This window comes from Rhipicephalus microplus, chromosome 8, assembly GCF_043290135.1.
Source record: "Rhipicephalus microplus isolate Deutch F79 chromosome 8, USDA_Rmic, whole genome shotgun sequence".
Taxonomy (NCBI): Eukaryota; Metazoa; Arthropoda; class Arachnida; order Ixodida; family Ixodidae; genus Rhipicephalus; species Rhipicephalus microplus.
In genome coordinates this window covers 64,654,269-64,668,526 of record NC_134707.1, presented here as the reverse complement: position 1 = coordinate 64,668,526, position 14,258 = coordinate 64,654,269, and the positions used below count along the sequence as shown (strand labels likewise).

Genomic DNA, 14,258 nt, shown 5'->3' with positions numbered 1-14,258 from the left:
AGCCGAGTGGATGTTTATCTTTCGTAGTAATAATGCGATACCATCTTCAGACAGCTCAATTTCCCTCATCTGAGTAAGCTCTCTGACGTCATGTGATTTCAAAAGTGCGGCTTTTGAGCATGAAAACACGGAGTGAAAATAAGCATTGAAGACCTCTGCTTTTGCCAAAATATCTGCGCCGTAGGCTTTTTCATCTATGACGTCAGGGATAGTGTCACCAGAGTTCTTTTTGCTCTTGACATATTTCCACATTTCTTTTGGATTAGTTTTCACTTTGTGTCCTAGAGTGAAAAGAAACTTTTTATGTGCATTGCGCATCAATCTCGCTATCAATTTGCTCATTACTTTCATCTTTGCAAACAACGCAGGATTCGGCGAGTGGCAGTGCTTACGAAAGGCTCTATTTTTCCTGTTTAACATCGTACGAATCTCTTTAGTAATCCATGGTTTATCGTTTCGACGCTGGGAAGTAATGACATGTGAGGGAATGAAGGTTTGTGTCAAGGACAGTATTTAGTCTTGAAAAGATCCCACAATGCATTTATGTCTAGACACGAACATTGAGCCCTAAACTCTGGGAAAAAATTGTCTAGTTCTCATGATATTGTTGCGTAATCGCCTCTTTCATAAGAAAAGACCTTGCGAGGCTGCGCAGAACGACAATTCTTGGTGGCACAGGACATCTTAGCGACGACAACATCATGATCACTAATACCAGGAATCAAGGTAATCGAAGACACGAGATCAAGCACATTGCAAAAAAATAAATCAAGTACATTTGCACTACTAGCCATAATTTGTGTTGGTTTTTGCACAAACTGTAGTAACGAATGGGCATTTATCATTTCGCGGAAGGTCGTGTACAGGAGGGATGAATTGACTAACACTGGTGTAAGCTGCTGCCATATGACATCTGGTAAATTAAAATCACCTGCCAAAACAATATATGTAGTTTGTAGTGTCAGTAGCACATTGCTTAAATTGAAAAGGGGCTGAGGGGCTCTCGTGCTGGGTGACCTGTAGAAGGAAACGAATTCCACAGACGAGCCGTTGTTCAAGAGTACTTTGCAGCAAACAATTTCGGTTGAGCCAGCTTCAACGTCAACGAGGAAGCTAGATATAGTATTGTGAATCAAAATGAAAACACCTCCCCCATGCACGTTTCTGTTCTTCCTGTAGACTGTGTAGCAGGTTGGAAAGATCTCATTGTCATTTATTGTGTCGTCTAACCAAGATTCAGAACCAAGTACTACATGTGGCTTTGTCGTTTCCATGAGGGCGGCGAGTTCTATAATTTTATTTTTTACGCTACGACAATTTACCACAATACACACGATGTCATCCATTAAACATTTGCGAGGAATTTTGTGCCAATTGTTCATGCAGTGCCTGACGATGATGAGGAATTATGGCTGAAGTGGGTATGCACCACAGTTAATAGGGACACAAGAACAAGCTTTCGTAATGGTTTAGAGCAGTGGACGGCTCACTCGTTACGCTATTCGCATTGTGCGATGACTGGTTGTTTTTTCGCTGTTGTAAAACGTTTTATAAGTCGTATTAACACGATTGCTTTCCTGACATCAAGCCTACCTAAGGCAAGTTTGACATGAAGTCACAAGCACGGATGTAGCTCAGGGGTAGAATACTGGGCTGGCACCCAGCAGACCCGGGTTCGAGCCCCACTGTGTCATTGGTGCAAAGTGTTTTTTCTGATTTCGAGCAATGTAGTTACGGATAGCCGCGGCGGCAGCGGACAACAACTGCGCGGGACCCGAAAAGTGGTCTTATAACAGCTTTCACTGTAAAAAGTATTCCTACCCTTGTGAAGCTCCCGTTTCCTAGTATCCAGCTATGTGTCTAAACCGAGATTTTGATGAGTAGTTATTTAGCCATCGTTCCCAGAAGCTATGCTAATTAATTATCAATTAATAGTGCAACTAGTTGACATACATAAAAACTAAGCGCATATTTGGAATTTGCAAGAAAAGCTGAACAAGGTTGAGCAATTTCATTAAATTTGGTAAAGGAAATCAAAAGATAAAAGACCTACTTTCCCTCTTAAAAGTAGGCACCATAAAAAATGGTTGTCGGTCGCTTTAACTCATTCAACTTGCGCATACTGTAAGACAACTGCACTGTACAGATTAGAATGCTTGTTTGTTGCCTTTTGAAAACTATGCTATGTTTACTTTGTTTTCTTTTTTGTTTTTTGCCCTCACCTTGGTTGGACTAGTATAACGTCTGCACTACTGAATAAATACAACTATAAATAAAAATAGCAGTAGCGCCATGAAACTGCTGTGCTCTTGTGCGCACACACATGGCCTCGAGCCTATACCTCACAATCGATTGAACTGCGTGGCTGGGAAATAAGAAAATGTAGCAGTCTGCTATTGCACAGAAGGTACTTGGAAGAAGCGATGCCAGAATGCACCACCTCAAAAAAAAAAAAAGTCTCCACAGGTCGCGGGATCAAATCCCGGCTGCAACGGCTGCATTTCCGATGGAGGTGGAAATGTTGTAGGCCCGTGTGCTCAGATATGAGTTCACGTTAAAGAACCCCAGGTGGTCCGAATTTCCGTAGCCCTCCACTACGGCGTCTCTCATAATCATAGCGCGGTTTTGGGATGTTAAACCCCACAGATCAATCAATCACCTCAAAAAGTCTGTGTCTCCACTGGTTTCACTCCACATTTTGTCATCGTGTACAGCTAGGAATAATATTCCTTGGAATATCTACCGTCCTTAGAGGTATTGTCACGCACGTTTTTTATTTCACTTCTGCTGTATTCGGTTTCCGCCCAGAAGGACCGTCGGCAATGATGCTCAGCGCAAGCCGTGCCTTTGTTGTTCGAGAAGCTTCACGGTTGCAGTAGATAGTCAGGGTTGCGCTCAAGACGCGAACACTCGACCCTATTCCAAAGTTCATGAGACGACGTGCGACAAAGCTGGAAAATTCCATGCAAGATTTGTATATATGACGGCACATCTCAATGATGGCCAGTTTGCTGACGACCGACGCTCTGTGCGCCACTATCAGTGTACCGCGTGCTGTAAATTGAGTTTTGTTTCATGGCTGCAAGTTCGGCCAAATAGAGAGCTCAGCCTTGAGGGTGCAGGCTTTTCCTTTTGTCCATCTCACGACCCCCTGATAATATCATTCCTAGGGATAGCCAGGAATGATATCCGCTGCGGCATGAATCACTACCCATGGCGTTCTTACTATCCTTCAAGCTTAATTCACCAAGCGCCAAGTCTTGAAGACTCACTTCGCTTGAGTTTTGTTATATAAAAAAAACGGAAACTATTACAAGAGACCCTTTTAGAGACCTCACTCATGATAGACACTCGAGGCTGCACGTTTCAGCTTTCCTGGTTAACCGTCTGCTTTGGCGCAAAGGTGCTGATTTTCCTGTTTCCTTTAGATTCTTTATAAACCCAAACGTCATTATAAAAAAGTCACATCTGCCATCAAAATACTTTGTTGCATCTGAAAATTCGCTATGAACGATTATTTCTAACACGGTATCTATGGTAAAGCTATTGGTAACTTACTTCTTTATAACCGATAATTCATTACATCTGAATTTGTTATGTCAACGTGTGAGTGTATCTGTGTTAGTCTATGACTTATTGGAATGAAAGCACGAGCTCGGTTTACAACTCTTTACATGTGTGGCTCGTTTGAAGCAATTCTTCGCGGCGCACTTGGAAAGGGTTTGTTTTGTCCTTTGCAGATAACTATGCGTGGTGTGGACATCTTGGCCAACAGTCCTTGCAAAGTCACTATAGAGGTGAGATGATGGTTGAGGAGAGATGATGTCTCTATAGAGGAGAGATGCTGTGCTGCTAAGTTCAGGCTGTTCCCAGCCATATCTGTATTGTAGTGCACTTTAAGGTAAAGGAGATTTGAGCTTCTCAACGCCTTCGCTACATTGTCATTACCTGTTAAATTAGATCCCGTGTGTCACTACAAGGTCCTTAGAAAAGACGTGTTTCGTTACAGGTAATACTTGCAGTGTGACAACTGTGCGTTCAGCTGCTCTCCTTCAATATGCTTTCTTTGGTTTTCAAAAGTCGTGCTAAGCCATTGTTAGAGTGCGTCTCCAATTTGTGGCTAGTCAAGAGTGTTGAAAAAATAGTAGTTTGGCGTACAGTTCAAGCATAGGCAACCTGGATTCACGGTGATGATATATGAATGGGGGATTAAAGTTCTGATACTGCACTCTACAAATACGCTTGTGAACTTGAATTGGGCAATAACGTCGCATAAAAGGATGCAAATTTTAAAGCTGCAGCCCAAGTAATTTAAGGGATACCAGCAAGTAGGTAACGACATATGATGCATCGATTCAAGATGAAAGAGTTCCTCTAATGAGTTTTACGGCTTGGTGCTGATGAAAGTGCCTTGGAGCTGTTTGTAAGACATAAAAAATAATAAATTACTTGTGATCAATTAAACTATATTTTAATTTGGTTATATATATGATTACTTTTTTGGGAGGTTAACATTCTGGATTGTTTAATAGCAGTGTCTTGTAGCTGATAACCAATGCTACCTTCTCTTTGAATTACCTTCTAAATAAATTACCTTTTTTTTCCAAAATTTAGTTGTAACCAGTCTTCTACAGCAGTTGTCCTAAAATACAGTAGACTATCAGTAAACAGAAGTCTGTCGAACATAAGTGCTGCTTTATGGGCATAGAGTTTCCTACATTACTTACTAGAGGGAACTCTGGCGCTAGTGTCTATGGGAGCTGCAACGCGCGGCGCTTCAACGAGCATGGGAATAATGGGTAGTACACATTTGTCTAATTTTCGTACTTCTGGCCTGCCTCTGGCTCCATGTGTGTTCGTGTGGCTTGGAGCTGTTTTTTTAACAAAAACATAAATTAGCAAATGTTCATTGTTTGCACTTCACAACCTTATTCTTTTAGGCTTAACATTTTGAATCAAGTCACTAAGTTCAAAAGGGTTTGTTCTTTCTTTCAAAACAAAACCGTAACCAGCAATAAACGAAGCCGCAAGTACGAACACTAGGCAAATGTGTGTACTACCCATCATTCCCACGGTCGCTGAACAATTGCAGCGCCAGAGGGCCCTCTAGTTAATTTTGAGCAATTCTATGTTTAAGGGAACGACTGTCTCCAGCACGATTGGTTTTGTACTTGGATTGTCCACCTTCGCTCATTTCTCAGTAAAAGGAACTCCCGTTAAAGACAACACATTTGCCTGGTCTATTCATGTCCCGGTTAAAGAGAGTCTACTGTACACATGACTGCTCTGTAGGGACTCTCTCGTCGGACTGGACGGGGTGTCCCTGTAATGCTTTGTTCTATAGTGCAAGCAACCGTGAACCGCAACAATTTGTACAAGAAATGGAAATTAGCATCGAAGCAGTGCACCACTTATACAAGCTAGTGTTCAAGGTATTCCTGTGTTATAATGCCACCCTTTTTTCTGGCACCCACGTTGAGAGAGTGTTTTGTCTAGAAGCTGACCTGTTAATTAAAAACTATGCAGAAAAAAATTTTGTTGAAGGTTAACAGGGTGCAACACTTTCATCACACAGAAGCTGCATTAAGCGTCCCAGCCTTCACGAAAGCCTGCAGCTTTTCACTACCATGCAGATCGCAAGCGTTCATTGTAGCTTGAATAAACTTGTAATTGCGTTATGGGGCAATCAACTTTGATTTTATTCACATGTGGGGTTCAACGTGCCAAAACCGTCATATGACTATGAGAGATGCTGTAGTGGAGGGCTCCGGAAATTGCGACCACCTGGGGTTCTTTAATGTGCAGCCAAATCTGAGCACGCGGAGCGGACCCTACAGTGTTTTCCCCTCCATCAAAAATGCGGCTGGGATTGGTCCCAGGACCTGCATGTCAGCAGCCACTACACTATTAGACCTTAACCACTAGACCTCCGCGGCGGGGCTTGGCAATAAAATTTCACCGGAAAGCAATGCAAAAGTAATCGACTACATTTCTGTAATTGCTCAGTTACTACATTTCTGGGGCTGTAATTGATCACTGTAAAGATATGAATTTTAAAGGAAGTAATCGCTAATATAATGGGTATTCATTTTTTGTATTGTTTGCAAGTCTGCGGGCTGCATATGTTGGTTACCTTCAGTTTGTGTGCTCTTGTGCAATAATGATATCTGAGGTTTACCTGCAAAAATCATGATATCATATTGAGGTAGGACGTAGTAGACGGCTTTGAAAATTTCGATCGCCTGGTGTTTTTTAACATGCATTGACGTTTTGTGCAATTGTGGAAGGTGTTTTAGTCAAACATTGTCATTGTAGCATTGCACAATCCTTTTAGCCTTAAAGTATTTCCTCGCGTACCACCTGAAAGCATCAAGTCTGGTCAGCTGCCAGCTTGCAAGATTGTCACATGCTCTGTGACGCCAACAGGCAGATAAACGAGTGTTCGACATTTGCCATCATGGCTGCTGGCGGCGCTGACTGGTACTCCTAAGTTTGAATGCACGTACATTTCCCACAAAATGGATAGGGGGACGGGTGCCGCTGAAACCCAGTTTGTGGAACACCGATGTGTTATTCGAAGGTCGCAGGTTCGGTCTGTGCCTACCACAAGTTATCATTTATTATACTTTTTTGTCGTCACATTTCCATTACAATTATTTTTAATAACATCCCCTATATGTTCCTTCACATCATAATCTGGTAGCTCTCATTAATATTGTGTCTAACAAAGGAAAACGAGCCCTGAAATTTTCACTCCTTTCATTTATTAATTTTTGTGTGTGTGTGTGAAATGTCAAGGATCCACTGGAAGGCAACTTGCAGGTACATTTTTTGATGGACTAACATACAACATCTAAGAATAACAATTACATTTGACAAAGACCGTGATGTTGTCAGCAAATATAACATTATCACAGCAGTTGCAACACAATGACTGTGGGCCGAGAAAGAATGGAGTTCTGCGATAGAGAGAATTTTTGGCTAGAAAAAATTTTTTTTAATGAAAAAGCATGCTTTGAAAGAAACAATGATATCCTTCCCGCATGTTAGAAAAATTATTCTGAAGTGTGATCAGTTTTGCTGCTATAAAACTGCTTTCAGTGTCAAAAGTCTTTGAAGCACCTGGTTCACGAAGCTGTCACACACTTTATCGCGGTACTATTGTCCGTCATCAGGAAGTTTTTGTCGTCTGAAGAAATGACACCCTGGTGATGTTGGCCGACGCTCTTGATGGGAAGCCTACCCAAGCACGTAGGGAAAGCAGTAAGGAAATGTTGTGTCACGACGAATACCACTACCCTTGCAATGACATAAGCGAAGTGTCTGACAGCCTTGTGATTGAGGCCCAAGCTCTGTGTCCGGTTGTTTTTCGGTGGTTGTTCATCTTGCAGGAGTTTCTTGCCGACCGGTGCAGTAAGCTTGAAACCGACGCAGTTCAGGCCATCACCACCAACTTTCCGTCACTGCGAATACTGGCCATAGAATACCACCGCGCAAATGATGTGGGTGAGCATTCAACCTAAGCGGTGTCTAAGCGAGTAAACAGATCAGTGTAAGGCTGCTACAAGACAGTTTATTTATAGGCATCTTATTTAGAAAACATTCTCAATGGCCTATTGACATGAGCAGTGCGTAAGTTTCTTTCTGCAGTATGGCGGTTTATAAGGTTGCAACTTTGTACGCCCCTTTTAGGCTCCTATACACTCAAACCTCAATATAACAAACCCGGATATAACAAAAGATTGGTTATACGAATTGAATTTACAATAGTCTAGCAATAGCTGTAGTGTTAGGAATATACCTTTGTAACAAAGTTTTTGATGTAACGAGTTTATTTATTGTGCGAGATGCAACATTGTTATTCTCAGGTTTGGGTGTATAGCGCCTAACTTAAGGCCTCTCTACAGTCGTGATACACCGCCATTGCAACCATCGGTCATCGCTAACACCACATGAAGAGCCATGGCGCCCTTTGGCCACCTATGGCCCTCGTGCCCCGAAACCCTACTTATCATCATGAAGGCTTCAACTTAAAAATATTTTAAGGCAGATTTGTTGACGATTGAGTTGCAAAGCTTAGCTAGCTGGCTGTTGTCATCAGCAGGGTATAGGTGAAATAACTAAAGTTAGTGCAGCAGCTTAGCACGTAGGCTTTATAAACTGTTGATTGACAGTGCGTGAGGAAATGCACTGTCAGTCAAAGTGCGTGAGCAGGTATTTCCTAGAGCTGAAGGTTTGTGTACTATAGTTGCGTGGAAAAGACACAAGTGGGCAATGTTTTTTAGCTGACAATTCCGCATATAATGATGCCTAATTCGTATTGTTGGCATTGACGCATGGTTATGTCAAAAACAGCAGAGGAACAAGAGAGAGATTGGGGGACATTCAGAAGAAAAATGCTGCAAGGCTGTGTGTGCACTGTAACTTGAAAATGGAATAATTTGAAAGTTGGTACTACTCGCTTCACTGTGTTGTTACTTCTGGCATTCACAGGATTCTTCGTCCGTGTGGCATCAGTTTCTCGACTCGTGTGCGAAATTTCGCCAGCATTCCGCATCACATTTTATTGATGCCTATATTTCGCTTGCTCTATCATGAGCCATTCGTCGCCATCGCGTCGCAAGTTTCTGGAAAACCAGAAAAAGAAACACTTGTCACCCAGAAAATATCATGGCTACTACCGCAACATGGTAGCACCCCCGATTATCGCTTCAGTTGCGATTTGCTCTTCATGCTTAAAGGGGTACTGACACAAAAACTTTGACCTCGCATTTTTCTGCTCCAATCCGTAGCTGGGGGCCTGTTAGTGATGACACGACACATCATTTGCTGCGGCACGTGACAGATAATTAATTACAGGCTCCTCATTATCAATCAGTTTCCGTTTGAGAGAGTGCCAAAAACTGGATGCAACTGTCGCCATTTAGCGTGTGGAGCTCTTGACCACGTCAGCACACAGAACTGTGACACACTTCTGCACGGTCCGCATCCAGAATTACTTTCGAATAGGAAACTGGGCTGGAATGTCGGGAAACACAAAACTTTCTTATCCGGCTTCAGGAACTAGCGAAGCAAAAAAAAAAAAAAAAAAAAAAAACTTCAGGAACTAACGCATCAAAAAAAAAAAAAAAAAGCAGCTATGACGTCATCATAACTTGTTTTGTTGACTGCAGCGTGGTGACGGGGGGGAATTAGAGGGTCTCCTCCGAAGGTGTCTATAGCGCTATGGAGTCGGTTGCTCACGCAAACTTCAAAATTAATTTAAAGTGCCTTCCAAGCTATATTCACTATTGATATCTTACAGATGATATACGAATGTTCAGGAGAATCGACCCTGCAGGCTATCTTGGCCCCGAAATTTTGTGTCAGTACCCGTTTAATCGTGCCATGTGGGATCGCCTCCCAATCTTAAACATAGAGCATTTCATATCCTGCAACGCTCGACTGCTTTGAACCAGGGGTCATCGATATGTATGTTCCTGTAAAACTCAGTAATAGCCAATCATAATTTGTGATACCAGTGTGCCATTGCATATTTGTGTTAACAACAAAATGCATTTTCTTTGCACTTCTGGTTGCGATTAAAAAAGAAAAGTAAGTCTACGCAAGTAACTCCTTCAATTTTAGCTCATGTGGTGGAATGTTGTATTTATATTCCTTTGACACTGTGCATTTGAGTTCAATCTTGATGCTTTTTGATGTTTTGTGGTGCAAGTGCCTTTTTGTGTGTGTGTTCGATCTTAACATGTGAATATTGTATTTACTCGCGTACTGAATGCACTCGCATAATAAATGCACTCCAAACTTCAAGCGTTAAATTAGGAGTCCCCCCCCCCCCCCCCGCCCACTTAATATACGTACCCCCTACATTCATCTGCTGCAGTCGGCTAACCGACACCTGACACCTCTTTGCCCTTTGGGTCTCTTTCATTTTTTATTATAATGCCGATTTTTTTCGGCCACCTCGCGTTGATTTCTGCCCCCTTTCGGCCGCTGCTGCGCGCCGCTTTGTTTTTCTATCTGTGCGCAGTACGTCCCTTGTATTTTTCAATTATCTATGCGCCACAGCAGTGTTTACGAACAGTGCAAGTGTAGAGACATTTCAGCTAGCTGATAAGCACACAGTGAGCGAAGGTCAGGAAACTACCCATGCCAACCGACGGCCACTTCCTGTAAATACAAAATTTTAAGGCACAACAACATGCACACGGTTTTTGACCGACAACAACAGGGTTTACTGTTTCCATGGCTGTCGCAAAGAGCCATTCGTCGCCATCGCTTCGCAGGTTTTTGGAAAACTAGAAAAAATTCGCTTGTCGCCCAGAATAGATCGTGACTACTTCGGCAACATCATAGTAGCACCCCCGAGTCTCGCTTCAGTTGCAATTTGCTCTTGATGCTTGTTATTCATGCGTAATTCAAATCAGTAACCTCTCATGTGGGCAGGGAAGCGGAGGCCATATTTTGTCGTTAATCTTGTTCTCCGCGGTTTCTTTTTATACTTCGGTGATAGCTCGCTGTAATGCTGGTCACTTGTTGCAGTGTCAACGGTGGCAGTGCGATCGTTGTGCGAGGTTGCCACAAAGTTGGCAAAGCGCGTCATAGCGTGCACTTCTGGGCGCCCCTGGAGATCACAGCTGATGCCGCTGTTGCAGTTAAACTATTGTGAGAAAATATAGCCATGAAACACTCTAATGGCGCGCACGGGCAGCACGGGGACAGCTTGCAGAAGGTCCAACCACCGAAGATGAGTGAAGTGCAACAAAAAAGATGTTTCCAAACAGTGCATGCGTTTGTCGATTGCAAAAAGCTCAGCGACCTAACTTTTTTCCGATCACCGCATTTTTCGCTCATCCCGAAAAAGTTGTCATTAAATTCGCCCCGCATAAAGAATGCACCGCAAATTATGCGCCAATTTTTCCCGAAAAAAAAGTGCGTTCATTGGGTGAGTAAATATAATATATTGTAAGGACATGATCATAATTTCTTATTGAATCAAATATTTGTGCTCATAATGTGGATTTGCGCTTACAGTAATGCAAAAGTTTCGACATTACTTGCTTGCAGCAAGTTTTCTTTGCTGAAACTTGCGACATAAATGTAGTTAGGCTTACAAGTTATGCTTTAGGGAGGCCAGGCTTTCGTATACTGTAATTCAAACCACGATGTAACCAAATACTCGGTATAACGAATTATATAACAATAGTCTTCAGTAGATGAATTGTTTGGAGTAAACCTCTGTAATGAATTTTCGGATATAACGAACTTATTGTCATGTAATATGCAACTTTGTTGAGATGAGGTTTGAGCAGCATGTTGTTGTTGTCACTTCTTGTGTAGCATATGGAGGAATGCCTGCACAAGAAGTCTTTTTCTTGCCCTTTGAGCTCCTCAATGATTGATTCCTTTTAATAATCAGCAGAAAAGAAAAAATGGAAGCAAGTGGGAAATAGAAAGAAAGGAAAATAATAAAAAGAAACACATAGAGAACAGAAAGGGCAAGAAATAAGAAGAAATAGAGCTACACTCAAACCTCGATATGATGAAATATCTGTTATAGCAAAGTAAATGAAAGTAGTCTTGCAATATATATAGTGTTAGGAATGTACATTTATGACGAATTTTGAGATATAAGAAGCTTTTTCAGTGTAAGATGAAACTTTGTTATGATTAGGTTCGAGTACAAAAAAAAAAATAAGAAAGAAAAGAAACGAAGAAGGCTGCTGATCTGCGCACTTCTGTCATGCTTGGCAGCTTTCGTGAGAAGATTGCGTGATTTTCTGTCCAGGGTTCAAAACAGCCATAACATTTCGTTTCATTGTAACGCAGAACCTGAAGCAATATCAATGAGAATGGAGAAGAAAGGCGAAGTGTCCTGGTTCGTCTTCTACTGACGTTTGCTGAGCAGTCGGCCAACTCGTTTACGCCACGATAAACAAGGTAACCCATTGCAGTTAATTTCTTTTTTGAACACTCTTGGGCAGGACCAGCGAGAATGGAGAGGGATGGCAATTGCTCCTGGTTGATCTTCTGCATTCGCTGAGGAATTGGCCTGCTGGTTTACGTCAGGGTAAACAGTTCCCATTGCTCTCGAGATGCGACGCATCTTAGGCTGCAGCTTTGTCCGGCGTGTGGTGTGATCATCCTTGCAGCGCATGCGTGCCCTTCCCGCTCTTGCTGTTTTTGTACGCTGCCCCCAGCTGCTTGCAGACTGACCGAAGTCGTAGACTCTTGCTCGACTAATCACAGCATATTTGGATCGGCGCGTCAGGGATATTGGAACGGCATGCCACGCGGAGGCACAAAAGGCCTGGAAGAAAAGAGGCATTGTTTCTTGGAAATTGTGGCGCGCCGCCGGCTTGTAGCGCTTCCACGTGTAGAATCTTTGATCGCGACGGCATTCTGCACACGATGCACGTGTTTACTTGAAATGTTTGAAAAAATATCGCAGTTAGTTTATGAGGTTTGCACTTTCTTTCATTCATAGCGGGGGGGGCTTCGTTCTCTCAGACTTTATGCCTTGAGCTGGTATCTGAGAGATTATTCATTAGCTGCCATCTTGTAATAAGATCATGTTATACGTTACCCCGAACAGGCATAATAGTTGCACATTTGCTGTAATGGCATGAGATGGCGCTGATTGGAGCTCCGTTTAAATCCATATATATGTGCTATAAAGTGGATGGGGGGCTGACCACAATTGTAGCTCGGTGATACAATCGAAACCCGCAATAACGAAATCGTCAGGGAAACCGAAAAATTTCGTTTCCGTAAGAATTTCGTTGCCGGAAGTATGAGACATAAAAACACTGATATGGCCAGCAGAACGAAAAGAGGGACGAAATGATGGACGCAACGAAGGATAGGATTGTGTCGCTGCAAGGCTGCTTAACATGATGATGATATTGTTGCCGTTCTTTCTTTTTTTTTTTTTGCGATCAACGGAGAATCCGCTTCCGGCGTCAAGCTTTTCTGAGACGCCATTGTAACTTCATCTTGATTTCGTCACCAGTTCCAGTCTTCCATTCATCGTTTTGATTGATTCCAACTGTTGGTGTTGCTTCGGCCTGTTGAGCTCGTCCGACGGTGCCATCTGCACTCCAGCATGATCATTTGCCATTGCCTGCTGCAGTGTGGCCAGGCCTGTTGCCGGACACAGACCCCATCACTGATTTAAGTAAACAAAAATGGTGGTACCCACGCTACCAGGGCAAAGCAGACGTTTATGAATTTTTAGTGCGTATAACACGCATACGAGCATATTTTTGACAGTTAAACTTTAACGAGAGAGTAAATTAAGGCCCGCACCATGGTAGAAAATTCGTTAATGTGGGATCGCTGTCCAAAAACATTTCGTTGCCGCGAGATACATAATACATGGGCTTCTATCAACGTTCGTCGGGGATTCGGAAATATTTGTTTGTCGCGGGGATTTCGTACTCGCGGAGTTTCGTTATTGCGGGTTTTGACTGTAGAGGATCGGACGGGTTATTCAAAGGTTGTAGGTTTGTATTCTGCCAGTGGCAAGTTATCTTTTCGTCCACTTTTATTTCTTCACATTTACTCTACGATTACTTCTAATAACATTCCCTATGCTTTCTCCAGCGTTATTGTCAGTTAGTTCTCATTGATATTGTGCACATTGCCTAACAAAGAAAACGGGCCCATGAATTTACACTTTCTATTCTTCATGATGCATGTTATTGCAGATCCTGAAGATACGTCATCAAGGGGGCCAAGTTAAGCAAAAACTGCCAATGATAGAGATGTGGAAGCCTTTCGGTCACTTATTTATGAAATCAGAAGAAAGTAATTTTGGTCGCCGCATGGGGGCAGTGCTCACGAGCCTGTGGGAAAACTTCCTTCGCCAAAGTGCCATGGGAGCACACCCTGGAAGGCAAACAGGGGAATAGCTGCCTCACCGTATTTATACCAACAAGTCTTCTTTTTATTCCTCCTTATTGCCAGCATTTTTTTTTTCATAGTCACATTAGTTAATTATTCCTCCTTATTTCTAGCTGTTTTTTTTCAACGCCACATTAGTCAATGATATGCAGTCTATCCTGTGTCTTTCAAAAGATTTTATCTCTGTTGCTTTTTATAATGTGACATGGAATAGTCACTTACTGGTTTTATGCAATGACAGTTTCTCTAGAAGCTGTAGCATTCATGTAATTCATTTTTACAGATATGCTTGTATGCATGATAAGTTCTTGTTGTGTAACATAATATTCTCAGAATAAAATTTGTACACATTA

General features: G+C 42.4%; 1 protein-coding gene across 3 annotated transcripts in view; it reads left to right on the top strand.

The window, feature by feature from the left end:
* The window catches only part of LOC119164534 (protein AMN1 homolog), a 29,009-nt gene extending 14,751 nt beyond the window's left edge, over positions 1-14,258 (top strand). Inside the window, exons 5-8 of one of the 3 annotated variants that reach the window (XR_012885660.1) lie at positions 3,741-3,797; positions 7,392-7,502; positions 11,830-11,940; positions 13,710-14,258. Coding sequence is in view for 1 of the 3 variants with exons in the window: in XM_037416749.2 (XP_037272646.2) it covers positions 3,741-3,797; positions 7,392-7,506; positions 11,830-11,894 (237 nt within the window). In the remaining 2 variants the exon portion in view is untranslated. Of the gene's footprint in view, positions 1-3,740; positions 3,798-7,391; positions 7,507-11,829; positions 11,941-13,709 lie in introns of all 3 variants that reach the window. The other 2 variants (XM_037416749.2, XR_012885661.1) reach the window with 2 other exon arrangements.